Source organism: Canis aureus, chromosome 23, assembly GCF_053574225.1.
Source record: "Canis aureus isolate CA01 chromosome 23, VMU_Caureus_v.1.0, whole genome shotgun sequence".
Lineage (NCBI taxonomy): Eukaryota > Metazoa > Chordata > Mammalia > Carnivora > Canidae > Canis > Canis aureus.
The window spans coordinates 51,014,073-51,027,066 of NC_135633.1; the positions used below are offsets into that span (position 1 = coordinate 51,014,073).

Genomic DNA, 12,994 nt, shown 5'->3' on the forward strand with positions numbered 1-12,994 from the left:
TGTAGAATATTTAGGTGGTTCTGAACTTTGGTGAATGTAAGTTTGTCATCTTTTTTGGTCATTTCAGAGGAAATAGTTTGAAACTAGCCTTCTTAAGGCAGTCATACCTAAATCAATGATTTTACTACCTGCAAACCATTAAAATTAAAAAAAAAATATTTGTTTGTGTGTGTGTATATGTGTATATGTCCCCACAGGGATTTTTCTAAAAGGTAACTATAAATCAGTCTTTTCCTTTTCATTTTATAAATTCTTTATAAATTCATTTTATAAATTCTTCTCTTTTCAGTTTTTTCTTTTCTGCTTTTTCTTCAAATTTTATCTTTAAGAATACAAAAAAAATAAATGTGTAAAGACATAACAGGAATACACTGAATATATAAAATATTTGTTTTTAATAGGCATGGAATCATCACATTGCAGGCATTCTCAGAAGCTAATCGGAAACTCTGGCTTGAAGCCATGGATGGGAAAGAACCGGTAAGAATGTGGCATATTCTATAATTTAGGTTTTATCATTCTAATTACAAAGTGCATCTGAAATTTCTTTTTATGTCTGTAGTATATTTGAAGATATTAAGATTGCAAATCAGAGGAGTAGAAACTGTTTTTCTAGTGTTGTCTCACTCACTAGCACATAACACTAATTTGTTTCAAATTTCTAATTTGTTTCTCAGGGGGACTTCCAGGACTGATTTAAAATCCTAAAATTATTTTTTAACAAATTACTTATCGCTAACTTGGCTTTGCTGATCGGATTATTTTATTCACGTAATAGTTGAGTCCCCACTTTTTGCATGGCCTGTGCTAGGCTTCATGATCAGTCTGATGAGCAAAGGTTCAGGGTAAGAACTAATCCTGTGCTCTATATCATTGTTTGAAAGTCTCATTAGATGGGGTGCCTGGGTGGCTCAGTCATTTAAGTGTCCGACTCTTGATTTCAGCTCACGTCTTGAGATAGAGCTCCACGTGGGCTCTGTGCTCAGCAGGGAGTCAGCTTGTGATTCTCTCTCTCCCTCTCCCTCTGACCCTTCCCCCCAAATAAATAAATAAATCTTTTTTAAAAAGTCTCATTTGGTAAAATGGCCTTCTAGCTTGACATTTTCCCCTCCATCTGTATCTCCACTGTTTTAATAATTATTTCAATGTGGGCATGAAAATTTACTTAAAATTATTAGGGAGGCTTATGTAAAAAAGGGAATAAATCATCGATTACTGTTTGTTCTTTGTGAAGAACACTGCACTGAACAGTTGGAGGTATGAACACGTAAGGAAATGAGAAGGCCCTATTCTGTCCTTTGAAACTATCCTTTAGTTGTTAAAGAATCTATGAAAAACCTTGTGCAAAGTACCTATGCAAAACACAGCTGGACTTTGAGGCCACCCCTCAAATTGTTACCAGTCCACAATAAAATGAGTACAGAAATTATGATCAAGTATCTGGAAAACTTTACAGCAATTTGGAGAAGTCATTTTATATCTATTGAGTTTAATAATACAAAAATTGGATTCTGCATCTATTCCTTATAATGTTTATTATGTTTTTATTTTATTATAGCTTACAAAAATATCAGCCACTTACAAATTAAAAATTAAAACAAAATGACTCTTTGCCACTAAGTTGTGAGGTAAGCCCTCACCTAGAGCAAATTTAGATGATATGATAGCTCAGAAAGAAGTTAGGATTGTACATGTTGAGAACAAAACACTAAGGAGTTAATTTGTAGAAGGAGTAATCTGGCAAAATCCATCCTCAGATCCTTCCTGAAAAAGAGATATATATATTGTGCATCAGTCCGGTAATAGAATGAGATACATAAATCATGTGGAAGGGGGACAGCCATGATGGAAAGAAGTGGGAAGCAAGGTAGGTTGATAGGATTGGGAGTTGGCCCTATGGACGCACCAGTTGTAGGACCCTGAAATCAAGATACTTTCTCTGTGTATCATTGTCCAACATCACCCTGCTTCTGTGCAAGGTCGTTGACTGATTAGATTTCCTTTGTTTTTTAGATTTACACCCTGCCTGCCATTATTAGCAAGAAAGAAGAAAGTAAGTTGTTTTAATAATTATTTAAAATTTTATCACTTTTTTTTAATCACTAAGGCATTATGTGATATTAAGAGTTAATTCTGGGAAAATAGTAGTAACATATCATTGATCTGACAGTTCAGCAAGTTTAAAATTTTCATTCAAAGAAGTTTCTCAGATACTAACTAAAATTAATTTTTATTTATTTGGTGTTTATTTACTCATAGATATGTACCTGGCTTTATCCCAGGAAAAAATTTGAAGCAGTTGATATTTAGTTTGATTTTTTAAAAAATATTTTTAATGGCAGTAGAGAGCTGCTTTATTTTAGTTTCCCTATTCCAGTGACAAGACTGAAGACATGAATAATTTGTGCTGGTTTTAGGAGATTGTACTTAAAAGTGGGGTGTATAAAGGCATTGTCATAACACATGGGATATAAAAGAAAACCTGTTGTCTCACTGTAGAATCACTGAATCCTTAGTATTAAAATATTCTTAATAAACACATTTTATGTGTTTTCCATCAATTTCTAAACCTTCTTTAATCATTGGCCACCTTTTTGTCACCTTTTACCTTTAGGATATTTTCTTTTTTATGTACTCTGTGTGATCAGATTATTTGACATTTAAAAATTAGTTTGTGTATTTGTTTCTAAGGTTATGTGTATATCTTCTAAAGCAATTTCAAGCTTTATTTAAGTCAATTGATTTTGTCTTATGATGTCTAAATTTATTTTTAAAATAGGCTTAATTGTAACCCTGATTTTTAAATTGCTAACAAAATGCAACTTAGAATGGAGTAAAGATAAAAACTAGGAAGGTGTTCCTTTGAGAGTCATAGATATTGAGTATATGAAAAAGTCTATTATTTTAACTGAATGAAATGCTCTCTAGTAATTAATATCAGAGATTATCAAAAGAAAAAATATGATTTAAAATACTCTTAAAGACTTAAAAAACTATTTCCAGTTTTTATTCTTGGATTTATTTATTCCAAATCAAGGAAAGTGATTAGTATAAAATATGTATCTAATCACAGAATATTAACCAACAGGTAAGTACCAAATGTTCATTCTAAACAATTACCTAAAGAACAATATGTTGAATATTTTGCATTTGTGTACAGTTTGAAATGTGTTTTCTAATACTGGTTTCATCTTTCATATATAGTATAAAGATAGTTCTTTCAACTTCAAATGAACCTACTCAAAGATGAATCCTTAGAAAACAATTGAAACTATATATGGTATTGAATTGGGCTTTAAATGGGAACATGGTGATGTCAGTGAAAATATATTTGATCTTTAACGCACTTCTGGGAATAGAGTTTCTATCATAACTAGGAAATTTGAATAAGAAAGTTACCACATGTAGTCATACTGTAATGGAGGGGGGAATCTGATTCTTTGTGCCTTAAAGACTCTTCCAGAAATCCGCTTTCCGGTAGCCACTTGACACATAACTGTGCCACCATTTGTAATTATAAAATGGTGTGTTTTTCAGAAAAATAGCTATCCTAGAATCCATGTGTGTAGTCACTTCTCACATTTTTCCTTTTGATACAGTGTTTTACTATCCTACTTAGTTCTCTGAGTAACTTGTGACCCAACAGAACTCTTGTCCCCTTCTCCTTAGTACTCAATATGGGCCTTCCATGAGGTATGTGTGCTCAGCACACATTTGCTCTTATTGTTGTTCTTAGTGCCAGTAGGCTTTTATTTCTCAAGGGGAGATTTTGATCATAGAACAGAATATTATGTTTGCTTTATTAATATGTAGTGCTTAAAGCTATAGATCTTAACCTTAGTTTTAAGATTTATTTTTATTATTTTATCTTAAGCTATATTTTTTCTTTCATCCTATTTTTATGTACAGATCTTATTTTATGTATAAGTGTCCCAAGTTTTTTAAATGTCATTTTCACTTTATGTTTTTTCATAAACTTGGTAGAATTTCCCCATTTTTACATTTAATTAATGAAACTTTTTTATTTATTTATTTTTTTAATTTTTTTTTTAGACATATCAAGATATAACTACAAAGCTAGTAAATCTTATTCTCCCAAATGCAGTACCCTAATAAGACGAGTTCCTGATTCTAGCTAATATAATCTTTCTAAACCCAGTGGTATCTTCTGTAATCTAGTAAATTGGCTTATAAATGCTGACATTAGTATCTTTTTAAGCATTCTAAACATTTTAAATAAATTAGAAGTAAAATTGTGTAGTGATTTCAAAAAGTCTTACTATGTGGACATAAAGTCAGCTTATCCAAATTCCACTTATTTCTGATTGTTTTTCCACATTCTTGGAAACTCAAATCTCTTTACCCAAGGAGAATCACAGCTCTATTGAAAAGATAAGATTATACATAGCATGGGCCATCAATAAAAAGAAACTCTAACTAATGGAGGCACCAGATTGAATGTACTTTCCAGAAATAAGCTCCCTAAAGCAGTGGGGTGGACATTTTGGTGTTGCCAATTTATATGAGTAAGGTTTTCTAAATATTCCTCAATCTAACATTTACTGAAGTCCTTTTCTTTACCTGTCTCAGACTAGTCGATGGGCTTTCCAGGTCCTCAGAATTTAATATTTTTGCATGTAATTTTAAACGTTTTATTACATCAAGGCCTAAAATGTATTAGTGGGGGAAGCCTGGGTGGCTCAGTGGTTTAGCGCCTGCCCTCAGCCCAGGGCATGATCTTGGAGACCTGGGATCAAGTCCGATGTCGGGCTCCCTGCATGGAGCCTACTTTTCTCTGCCTGTGTCTCTACCTCTCTCTCTGTCTCTCATGAATAAATAAAATCTTTAAAAAAATAAAAAATAAAATAAAATAAAATATGTTAGTGGAACTTTGAATCTCTTGCTCAGACTGTCATCTTACCTCTTATCTCTTTTATCATGTCTTACCAACATAACACTATTTTACTAGTGATTTAATGACTTCTAGGATATACATGAACACTTAACAGTATTCTAGACTCAAGCATATGGTTCACCTGAGAACAACATCATGTTTTCTGCCTAGTGACATGTCTGAAATTTTATTTGTTTCAATTCAAAATTATATTCCAGTGATGGCAAAGTTTAGACCTCTTTTTTAAGTCTTGAGTTAATCATATAAGCTCATCATGTTAGGAGTGCAGAACAGCTTTTATCTTTATGTTCATCCCTTCTACCATTTTACTACATATCATTGTGGTGTTTTTAGATCTCTGTGTTCCTTTTTGACATTTGAGTCCTCTCAAAAGTGGAATCAATTTCCATCTGTAACTTCTCTCTCAATTGGTATTTGAAACCAGTATTAGTCTTGATTCATTTGCCACTTTGGGAAGGGCATCTTTATAGCCTTGGTAATTCAGGTGGATTCTGTTTATCTAGCTGTTCTTTGGAAACTCAGTTTTGCATAGGATGTGTTTGCATTTTTGAACTGATGAAGCTAATAATGAAGCATAGGATGGTAAAATATAAAACTCAGGTAAAAATTTGTTTTGACTGTCAACCATTAAAAGTGCTCATAATATTTGTGCTTTCAGTAAGAGCCTAAGAGTAATAAAAACTATCTAGCATCCTAAAATAAGGCAATACTCTGAATATGCAGAGAATATATGCCATGAAATGAAGAGTAAAACTATTCTGTGACTGTAGTTCTGAAATTATCTTTATAAACCTAACATGAAAAAGTCTCAGTACTTTGTGGTTACTTTACTGTTTTCAGAGTATAGATGCTGCAAATGAGATCAGCATGTAATTCAATAAAGAAGGAAAGTTTGACACTTCTTAATGAAAAAAAGCACTAAGTACAAAAACTAAAGAATTAGTTGACAAATGCTTTTCTGGTTGTAAAATATGCTTGAAAGTATTCTTTTCTTGAAATTTTAAGACTTTGGAAATTCATTCATTTTAAGAATAACAATATCTACCATCAATATTAAATAAATATTATTCAGGTAAGAGTAGAACTAAACTATTTCTCAAGCTGTACCTTTAGAGATATTTTGCTAAAGAATAACATATCAATAGTGCTCCATAATTGGCCCCATCTTAAAGAAAAAAGTTTTCTTTTTTTTTGTTTATTAAGTTTTTTATTTTAATCCTAGTATAGTTCATATACAGTGTTATATTAGCTTCAGGTGTACAACATAGTGATTCAACAGTTCTATACATTACTCAGTGCTCATTATGGTAAGTGTCTCCTTAATCCCCATTACCTATTTTACCCATTCCCCCCAGCTCCCTTCTGGTAATCAGCAGTTTGCTCTCTGGTAGTTAAGACTTTCTTGATTTGACTTTCTTTATTTCCTCTGTTTGTTTTTTTTTTCCTAAATTCCACATATGAGTGAAATCATATGGTATTTGTCTTTCTCTATTTTGCTTAGCATTATACTCTCTAGTTCTATCCATATCATTGCAAATGACAAGATTTCATTGTTTTTTTTTATGGCTGAGTTATTACTTCCATCATATATGTATATCTCACATCTTTATTCTTTCATCTACTGATGGACACTTGGGCTGCTTCTATAACTTGGTTATTGTAAATAATGCTGTAGTAAATATAGGGTACATGTATCCCTTTGAATTAGTGTTTTTATATTTTTTCAGTAAATATCCAGTAGTGTGATTACTGGATTGTAGGGTAGTTGTATTTTTTTTTCTTTTTTGGGGGGGAGGGTGGGGAGTTATATATATATTTTTTAATATTAATTCCAGTTTAGTTAACATACACTGTTATAGTGGCTTCGAGTGTATAATATAGTGATTCAATAAATCCAGTAAATCCATACATCATCCAGTGCTCATTACCACAAGTGCACTCTTAATAGCTGTCACCTATTTCACAGATTCCCCCTCTCAAGTGTCTTCTGGTAACCTTTAGTTTGTTCTCTATAGTTAAGAGTCTGTTTCTTGGTTTCTCTCTTTTTCTCTCTTTTTCCCTTTGCTACTTTGTTTTGTTTCTTAGATTCCGCAAATGAATTCAATCATATGATATTTGTCTTTCTCTGACTGACTTATTTCACTTAGCATTATACTCTCTAATTCCATCCAAGTCATTAAAAATGTCAGGATCTCATTCTCTCTTATGATTTAGCAGTATTTCATTGTGTATATGTACCACTACTTCTTTATCTATTCATCTATCAATGGACACTTGGGCTACAGTAGCCATAGTTTGGCTACTGTAAATAATGCTCCAATAATCATGAGGGCGGGTGCATGTATCCTTTCGAATGAATGTTTTTGTATTTTTTTTGGGGGGGGGGAGGTAAATGTTCAGTAGTGCAATTCCTGGATGATAGGGTAGTTCTATTTTTAATTATCTGAGGAACCTCCATACCATCTTCCACAGTGGCTGCACCAGTTTGCATTCCCACCAACAGTGCACAAGGGTTCCTTTTTCTCCACATCCTCGCCAACAGGTGTTGTTTCTCGTATTTTTGATGTTAGCCATTCTGACAGGGATGAGGCGATATCTCATTGCGGTTTTGATTTGCATCTCCCTGATGATGAGTGCTGTTGAGTATCTTTTCATGTGTCTGTTGGCCACCTGTATGTCTTCTTTGGAGGTATATCTGTCCATGTCTTCCACCTATTTTTTAATTGGATTATTTGGTTTTTTGGGTGTTGAGTTGCATCAGTTCTTATATATTTTGGATACTAACCCTTTATCAGATATGTCATTAGCAGATATCACCTCCCATTCAGTAGGTTGCCCTTTAGTTTTGTCGGCTATTGTCTTTTGCCCTGCAGTAACTTTTTATTTTGATGTAGTCCTAGTAGTTTATTTTTACTTTTATTTCCCTTGCCTCAGAAGACATATCCAAAAAAATGTTGTTACAGCCGATGTTGGAGACATTACTACCTGTGCCCTCCTCTAGGATTTTTGTGGTTTCAACCTCACATTTAGGTTCTTAATCAATTTTGAGTTTATTTGTGTGTATGGTGTAAGGAAGTGGTCCAGTTTGATTCTTTAGTATGTTGCTATCCAGTTTTCCCAACACCATTTGTTGAGGAGACATTTTCCCATTGCATGTTCTTCCCTCCTTTTTCAAATAGTAATTGACCATATAGTTATGGGTTTATTTCTGGGCTTTCTGTTTTGTTCTGCTGACCTATGTGTCTGTTTTTGAGTCAGTACCACGCTCTTTGAAACAGATTATCTTTTGTGACATACCTTTTGTGTCCCAAAACCTCCTTCTTGGGACTAGTTGTTAACAGGGACAGAGGTAGTTCTCATTTTTCCTAAGTTTGCTTATTCTGGCATTCTTTGTTGGTGCCCTGAGCCTCATCCCCACTCAAACATGTTTTGTGTAGCGGTTTTCCAGCTGGTCCTTCTACCCTAGGTTGGAGGAAGTGAGAATTGAGAAAGAAAAGACACTATATTCTCATTCTCTCATACAGTTCAGTTCAACAGTATTCCATCCTATACCTACTTTATTCCAGGAATTATAAATGGAAAAAAAAAAAGAAGTCCTTTCAAATGATATTTTTGCTAATGAAAGTCATGATTTTCCCACATCATCACAATCACTCAGCCTTCAGTTGTCATGTACGTGTCCACATGTCCTCATGACTGGACCAGAAGATACTTTGAAAATTTTCCCCAAATTCTTAATTTTTGCTCAATTTCTTCTGTGACTTTCCTCTTGTGTGCTTAGGGGAAAAATATTCTTCCCATCAATAAAGTAAAGAAAAATTAAGCTCATTCTTCTTATCGTAGACAGTTGCCATCTGTCACGAATTTTTTTGAGCCTCATACTGCTTTTTAGATAGTTTAATTCTGAAAGTTCTCAGACGTCCCTATATTATATCCTCCTCCCCCTTACCACATCCTTCACCATGCCTATGACCAAATAATTTTGTTTCCATCTTCAGACCTAGGAAGAGGATTATAGCTCAAGTGCTTTTCATGGGCAGAGCAAGAAGAAGGAATAGCTTGGAGCAGGGCTGTAGAGAGTTAACTGTTCATCCTTTAGGGAAAAGAGAAATGGTCCTGAGTATCACAAACAGCAATAAATGCACTCATTTCTTTTTTCTGTTTCTTTCAAGCCATGGATAGTATAATATTACTTATCTGTGATAAGCAGCCTTTTAATCTGAAATGACAGATTAGAAAAGTGAATTACAAATTAAAAACAAGTGTTGCTTTGTCTTGTCAACCCTGAGAAGGTACTGTTAGGCCAAGTAGATTACATCTGTGAGGACATACTGGGTTTTTAATTACTAGGAAATTGAAGGTACAAGGACTTTTGCTTTGTTAGCTGTATAGAGGACTATTCTTTTTCTTTTCCCCATGGTTGTTTGAATTCTCTTGAGATTAATAGCTATTATGCTGTTAAACTGCCTTGTGGAAACTTTATTTGGATTTCAATAAAAGCTTTAGCCCTGAATAGTTTCCAGAGGGAAAAATAATGTTTACACTTAACTTTTGACTGAATATATAAAGTTCTTTAAGTTAGCTTATTTTACTGCCTGAAAGCCAAGTACAGGGTTTTAATTCCTAGGAATTTGGTTGCAGTTGTATTCTGCCTATCTGGCCCTTTCTTTAGCAGGGAGACATGGGGCTGAGTGGGGCATGTGGGGAGGAGATGACAAAAGTTTGCTTCTGCTAGATAAGCCCTAACCCTTCTAGAAGCAGGGGTACTTGCATAACCCACTTACAAACCAATAACTAGGAAACCATTAATCAATAAGCACGTATTGGCTGCCTGCTCTGAACCAGGCATTGAGCTCTGATTAAGTAATCTGTATTTCTCATGTGTAGGATGGGTATGCTCTACTCTACTTTTGAAGCAGGAGTACCTTGACCTGTACTAAAGAAGAGTTATGATAAATTATGATAAATTATCAGCCTTTAATGAAAGATGTGACTTGTTTTTGTAAGGGCCCTTTCCACTTATTATTTTGGTGGAACACTAAGTTTTAAAAAAAAGCTATAAAGAGCCTATTTTTGTTAATTTCTCATTAGCACTGACATCAAATGTAGTAACCTCTTCATGGTTTGGGGAAGTTGCTTGTTTTCCATTACAGAAGGAGTTTTCCCCAGCGTCCTTCAGAAACACCCCTCCTTGTCACTGCCTCCTATACCTGACACTGGGAGACAAAGCATGTGGTAGCCTGTTTAATCCATGTTGCCCTCTTCTCCCCAGACCTCAGCAGAATTGGCAGAATCATATTGACTCTTAGTGTCTGCTGGATGATGGCATTTGTCACTTCCATTCATATTTCATTGGCTAGTGTCTATCATATGGCCAGGCCTGTCTTTAAGGGAGCTGAGAGATGTGATTATCCTGTAGGAAGGGACAACACGTGTGAATGAACAGTAATCCTAGCCTATTGCAGTCTCTTCAGTTCCAGTGAGAAGATATGTTTGTCCATTTTGATTTACTGAAATATGATCAAAGTATACAGACACTTTGTAATATGTGACTTATCTTTTCAGTGGCCAGATAGGTTACAGGGCCTGAGTTATACCGATTTACATTTGTTTCAAGAACTAGATTATCGCTCTGGCTCCAAATATCTAAAAATTAACATATTATGCTTTTTTGAAAAATAACCCTCTAGACAGTTTCTCAAGCCCCACTGACTTTAGTCATGCCTAGTGGTGCCTTGTTCATGTAATTTATATATGTAGATCTTTATATTTTCCTCCAGCTGCTGCTGCTGCTGCTGCTGCTGATGGTCACCAGCACTTCTGTGGCAGTTACTATATTGCAAACACTATCCTAGGAGCTTTGCAGATGTTAATGTATTTCATTTGTGAACAGTCCTGTAAAGAAGATATTTCTATTATTCTTACTGTATAGAAAAGGAAACTGAGGCACAGAGATTAAAACTATGCCCAGTAAGATAACAAGTAAGTGAGAGAGTAACTACTGTCTCTTAAATCTGGTTAGAACTAATAACTGAATGTGGCACCTGGGTGGTTCAGTCGGTTGAGCATTCGACCCCTAATTTCAGCTCAGGTCATGATCTCTGGGTCCTGGGGTCTCCTGCCCATAACACATCTGTTATGGCTCTGTGCTCAGCAGGGAGTCTGCTTGAGGATTTCTCCTTCTTCTTCTGCCCCTACTCCCACTTGTATGCTCTCTCTCTCTCTCTCTCTGTCTCTCTCTAAAATAATTCTTTATTCAAAAAAAGAACTAATAACTGACTTATTTTATCATTTCTTCTGTTTTTCTTCATATAGCAGTGATGTATGGATAGGAGCACAAGAGAAAGAAAATAGCATTCAGTTAGGTTTGTTCCATAGTTTGATGTTTTCCAATGCTTCCCATGGCTTTGTCTTCATTTTACTACAACACTTTAACATAACATGTTATCATTTCTCTCATTTTATAAATGAAAGAACCTGAGTTCACAAACATCAATATACATAGCAGTAAATACTAGAGCTGAGATGCAACCCCATATTCATTGTGGCTGCTATCTCTGCACTGAGCACCTTCTCTATACTCTTTCAGGTGATTCTAAAGGGTGTTCAGAGGAAACAAAATAAAAATGCATGATTATTTTCTGCCAGCAGAGTATATTCTAATGTGATATGATTAATAGTGTCTTATTTACTCACGTCCTATGAAAAGAGCTAAAGAGCTAAAGAGCTTGACAAGATCATCGGATACATCAGTACTGTGGCAGCCATGGAGTGACGTGATATTCACACTGAATGTCTATAAGATTTTACTCATTGTGGAGCCTGTGATACTGGTTTATTAGAATAGACTAGGGTAATGCTGCCAAATATCCCTTTATACCATCAATATAGCCTGACTATTGCATGTTCTTCTCCAAGTGGATACTTAAGCGAATTCTGTTTACATCTGCAATCAATTGATGGGTCAATCGATAGATATAGATACATGTAGATAACATGGTTGACTTCCATCATTTTGCCAAGGACAAGTTTTATTGATATTTTTTAATAAATGATTTTCTTTTTCTTAATCTTTATTGAAAAGTTGAACAATGTGACCTCAAGAACCAAACAAATATCTGGAAATTACAGTTAAAATTGATGAATAAAATGCTAGTGTATCCCTTTTACCTAAAGCTATATTTTTTAGCTCAGTTTTTGTTGTTGAAGATCATTGATTCCTTACCTTTCCATTTACCTGTTTTCTTATGTTCAATAAATATTTTAGGATACCAGAATGTATAATATTATGATTGGCCTTTGGGTTATTGGGAGCAAAAAATCCCTATTTGCTGTCTAAAAGAAGCTTTACTCTCATGTAGATAATATACTCTAATGTTTGTATAATGACTATTCATTCTTGTATTGTTGAGTTTACCCAAAGCATTCCTGAATTCTGTTCACTTGATGTAGGGCTCTGGGACACAAAAATAAATGATCTGTTCTTATGGGTAACATTATGTATTTTAAAATGGACATTTTAAATGTTTCAATCTATTAAATTTTTTTTTTAATGTTTAAAAGAACTGGGGCACCTGGGTGATTCAATCAGTTAAGCATCTGCCTTTGGCTCAGGACATGATCCTAGGGTCCTGGTGTCGAGCCCCACATCGGGCTCCCTACCCAGCAGGGTGCCTTCTTTTCCCTCTTTCTCTCTGCCTGCTGCTCCCCCTGCTTGTGCGCTCTCTCTCTCTCTCTCTCTCTCTCTGTCTTAAATAAATAAATAAATAAATAAATAAATAAATAAATAAATAAATAAGTTTTAAAGAACTGTATTTTAAAAAAATTGGTAACTTTTGAAGTCCAGTGAATAAAAATGACAATTTCTACCTTCTGTATTCTTTCTTACTTGCAATTTGCATAGATCTTCCTAAATTTTTTTTCCCAGGAAAATAGAAACAGTCATACCCTCGAATATTGCATGTTAAGAAATTGGATCATACTATCCTGTTGGTTACTTTTTTTCTTTAATATCACATAATAAGTCTCTTCTTAGTTCACTACTTCTACTTTTTTGGACCATAGATTTCTCAAACCTGG

The 12,994-nt window shown here is 34.4% G+C and overlaps 1 protein-coding gene across 8 annotated transcripts in view; it reads left to right on the plus strand.

Annotated features, from left to right (window-relative positions):
• ARHGAP42 (Rho GTPase activating protein 42) overlaps positions 1-12,994 on the plus strand; it is a 287,300-nt gene that overhangs the window by 227,820 nt on the left and 46,486 nt on the right. For all 8 annotated transcript variants that reach the window (XM_077867592.1, XM_077867593.1, XM_077867594.1 and 5 more), the window contains 2 exons: positions 402-480; positions 2,014-2,053. In XM_077867592.1, the coding sequence (XP_077723718.1) occupies positions 402-480; positions 2,014-2,053 (119 nt within the window). The remainder of the gene's footprint in view (positions 1-401; positions 481-2,013; positions 2,054-12,994) is intronic.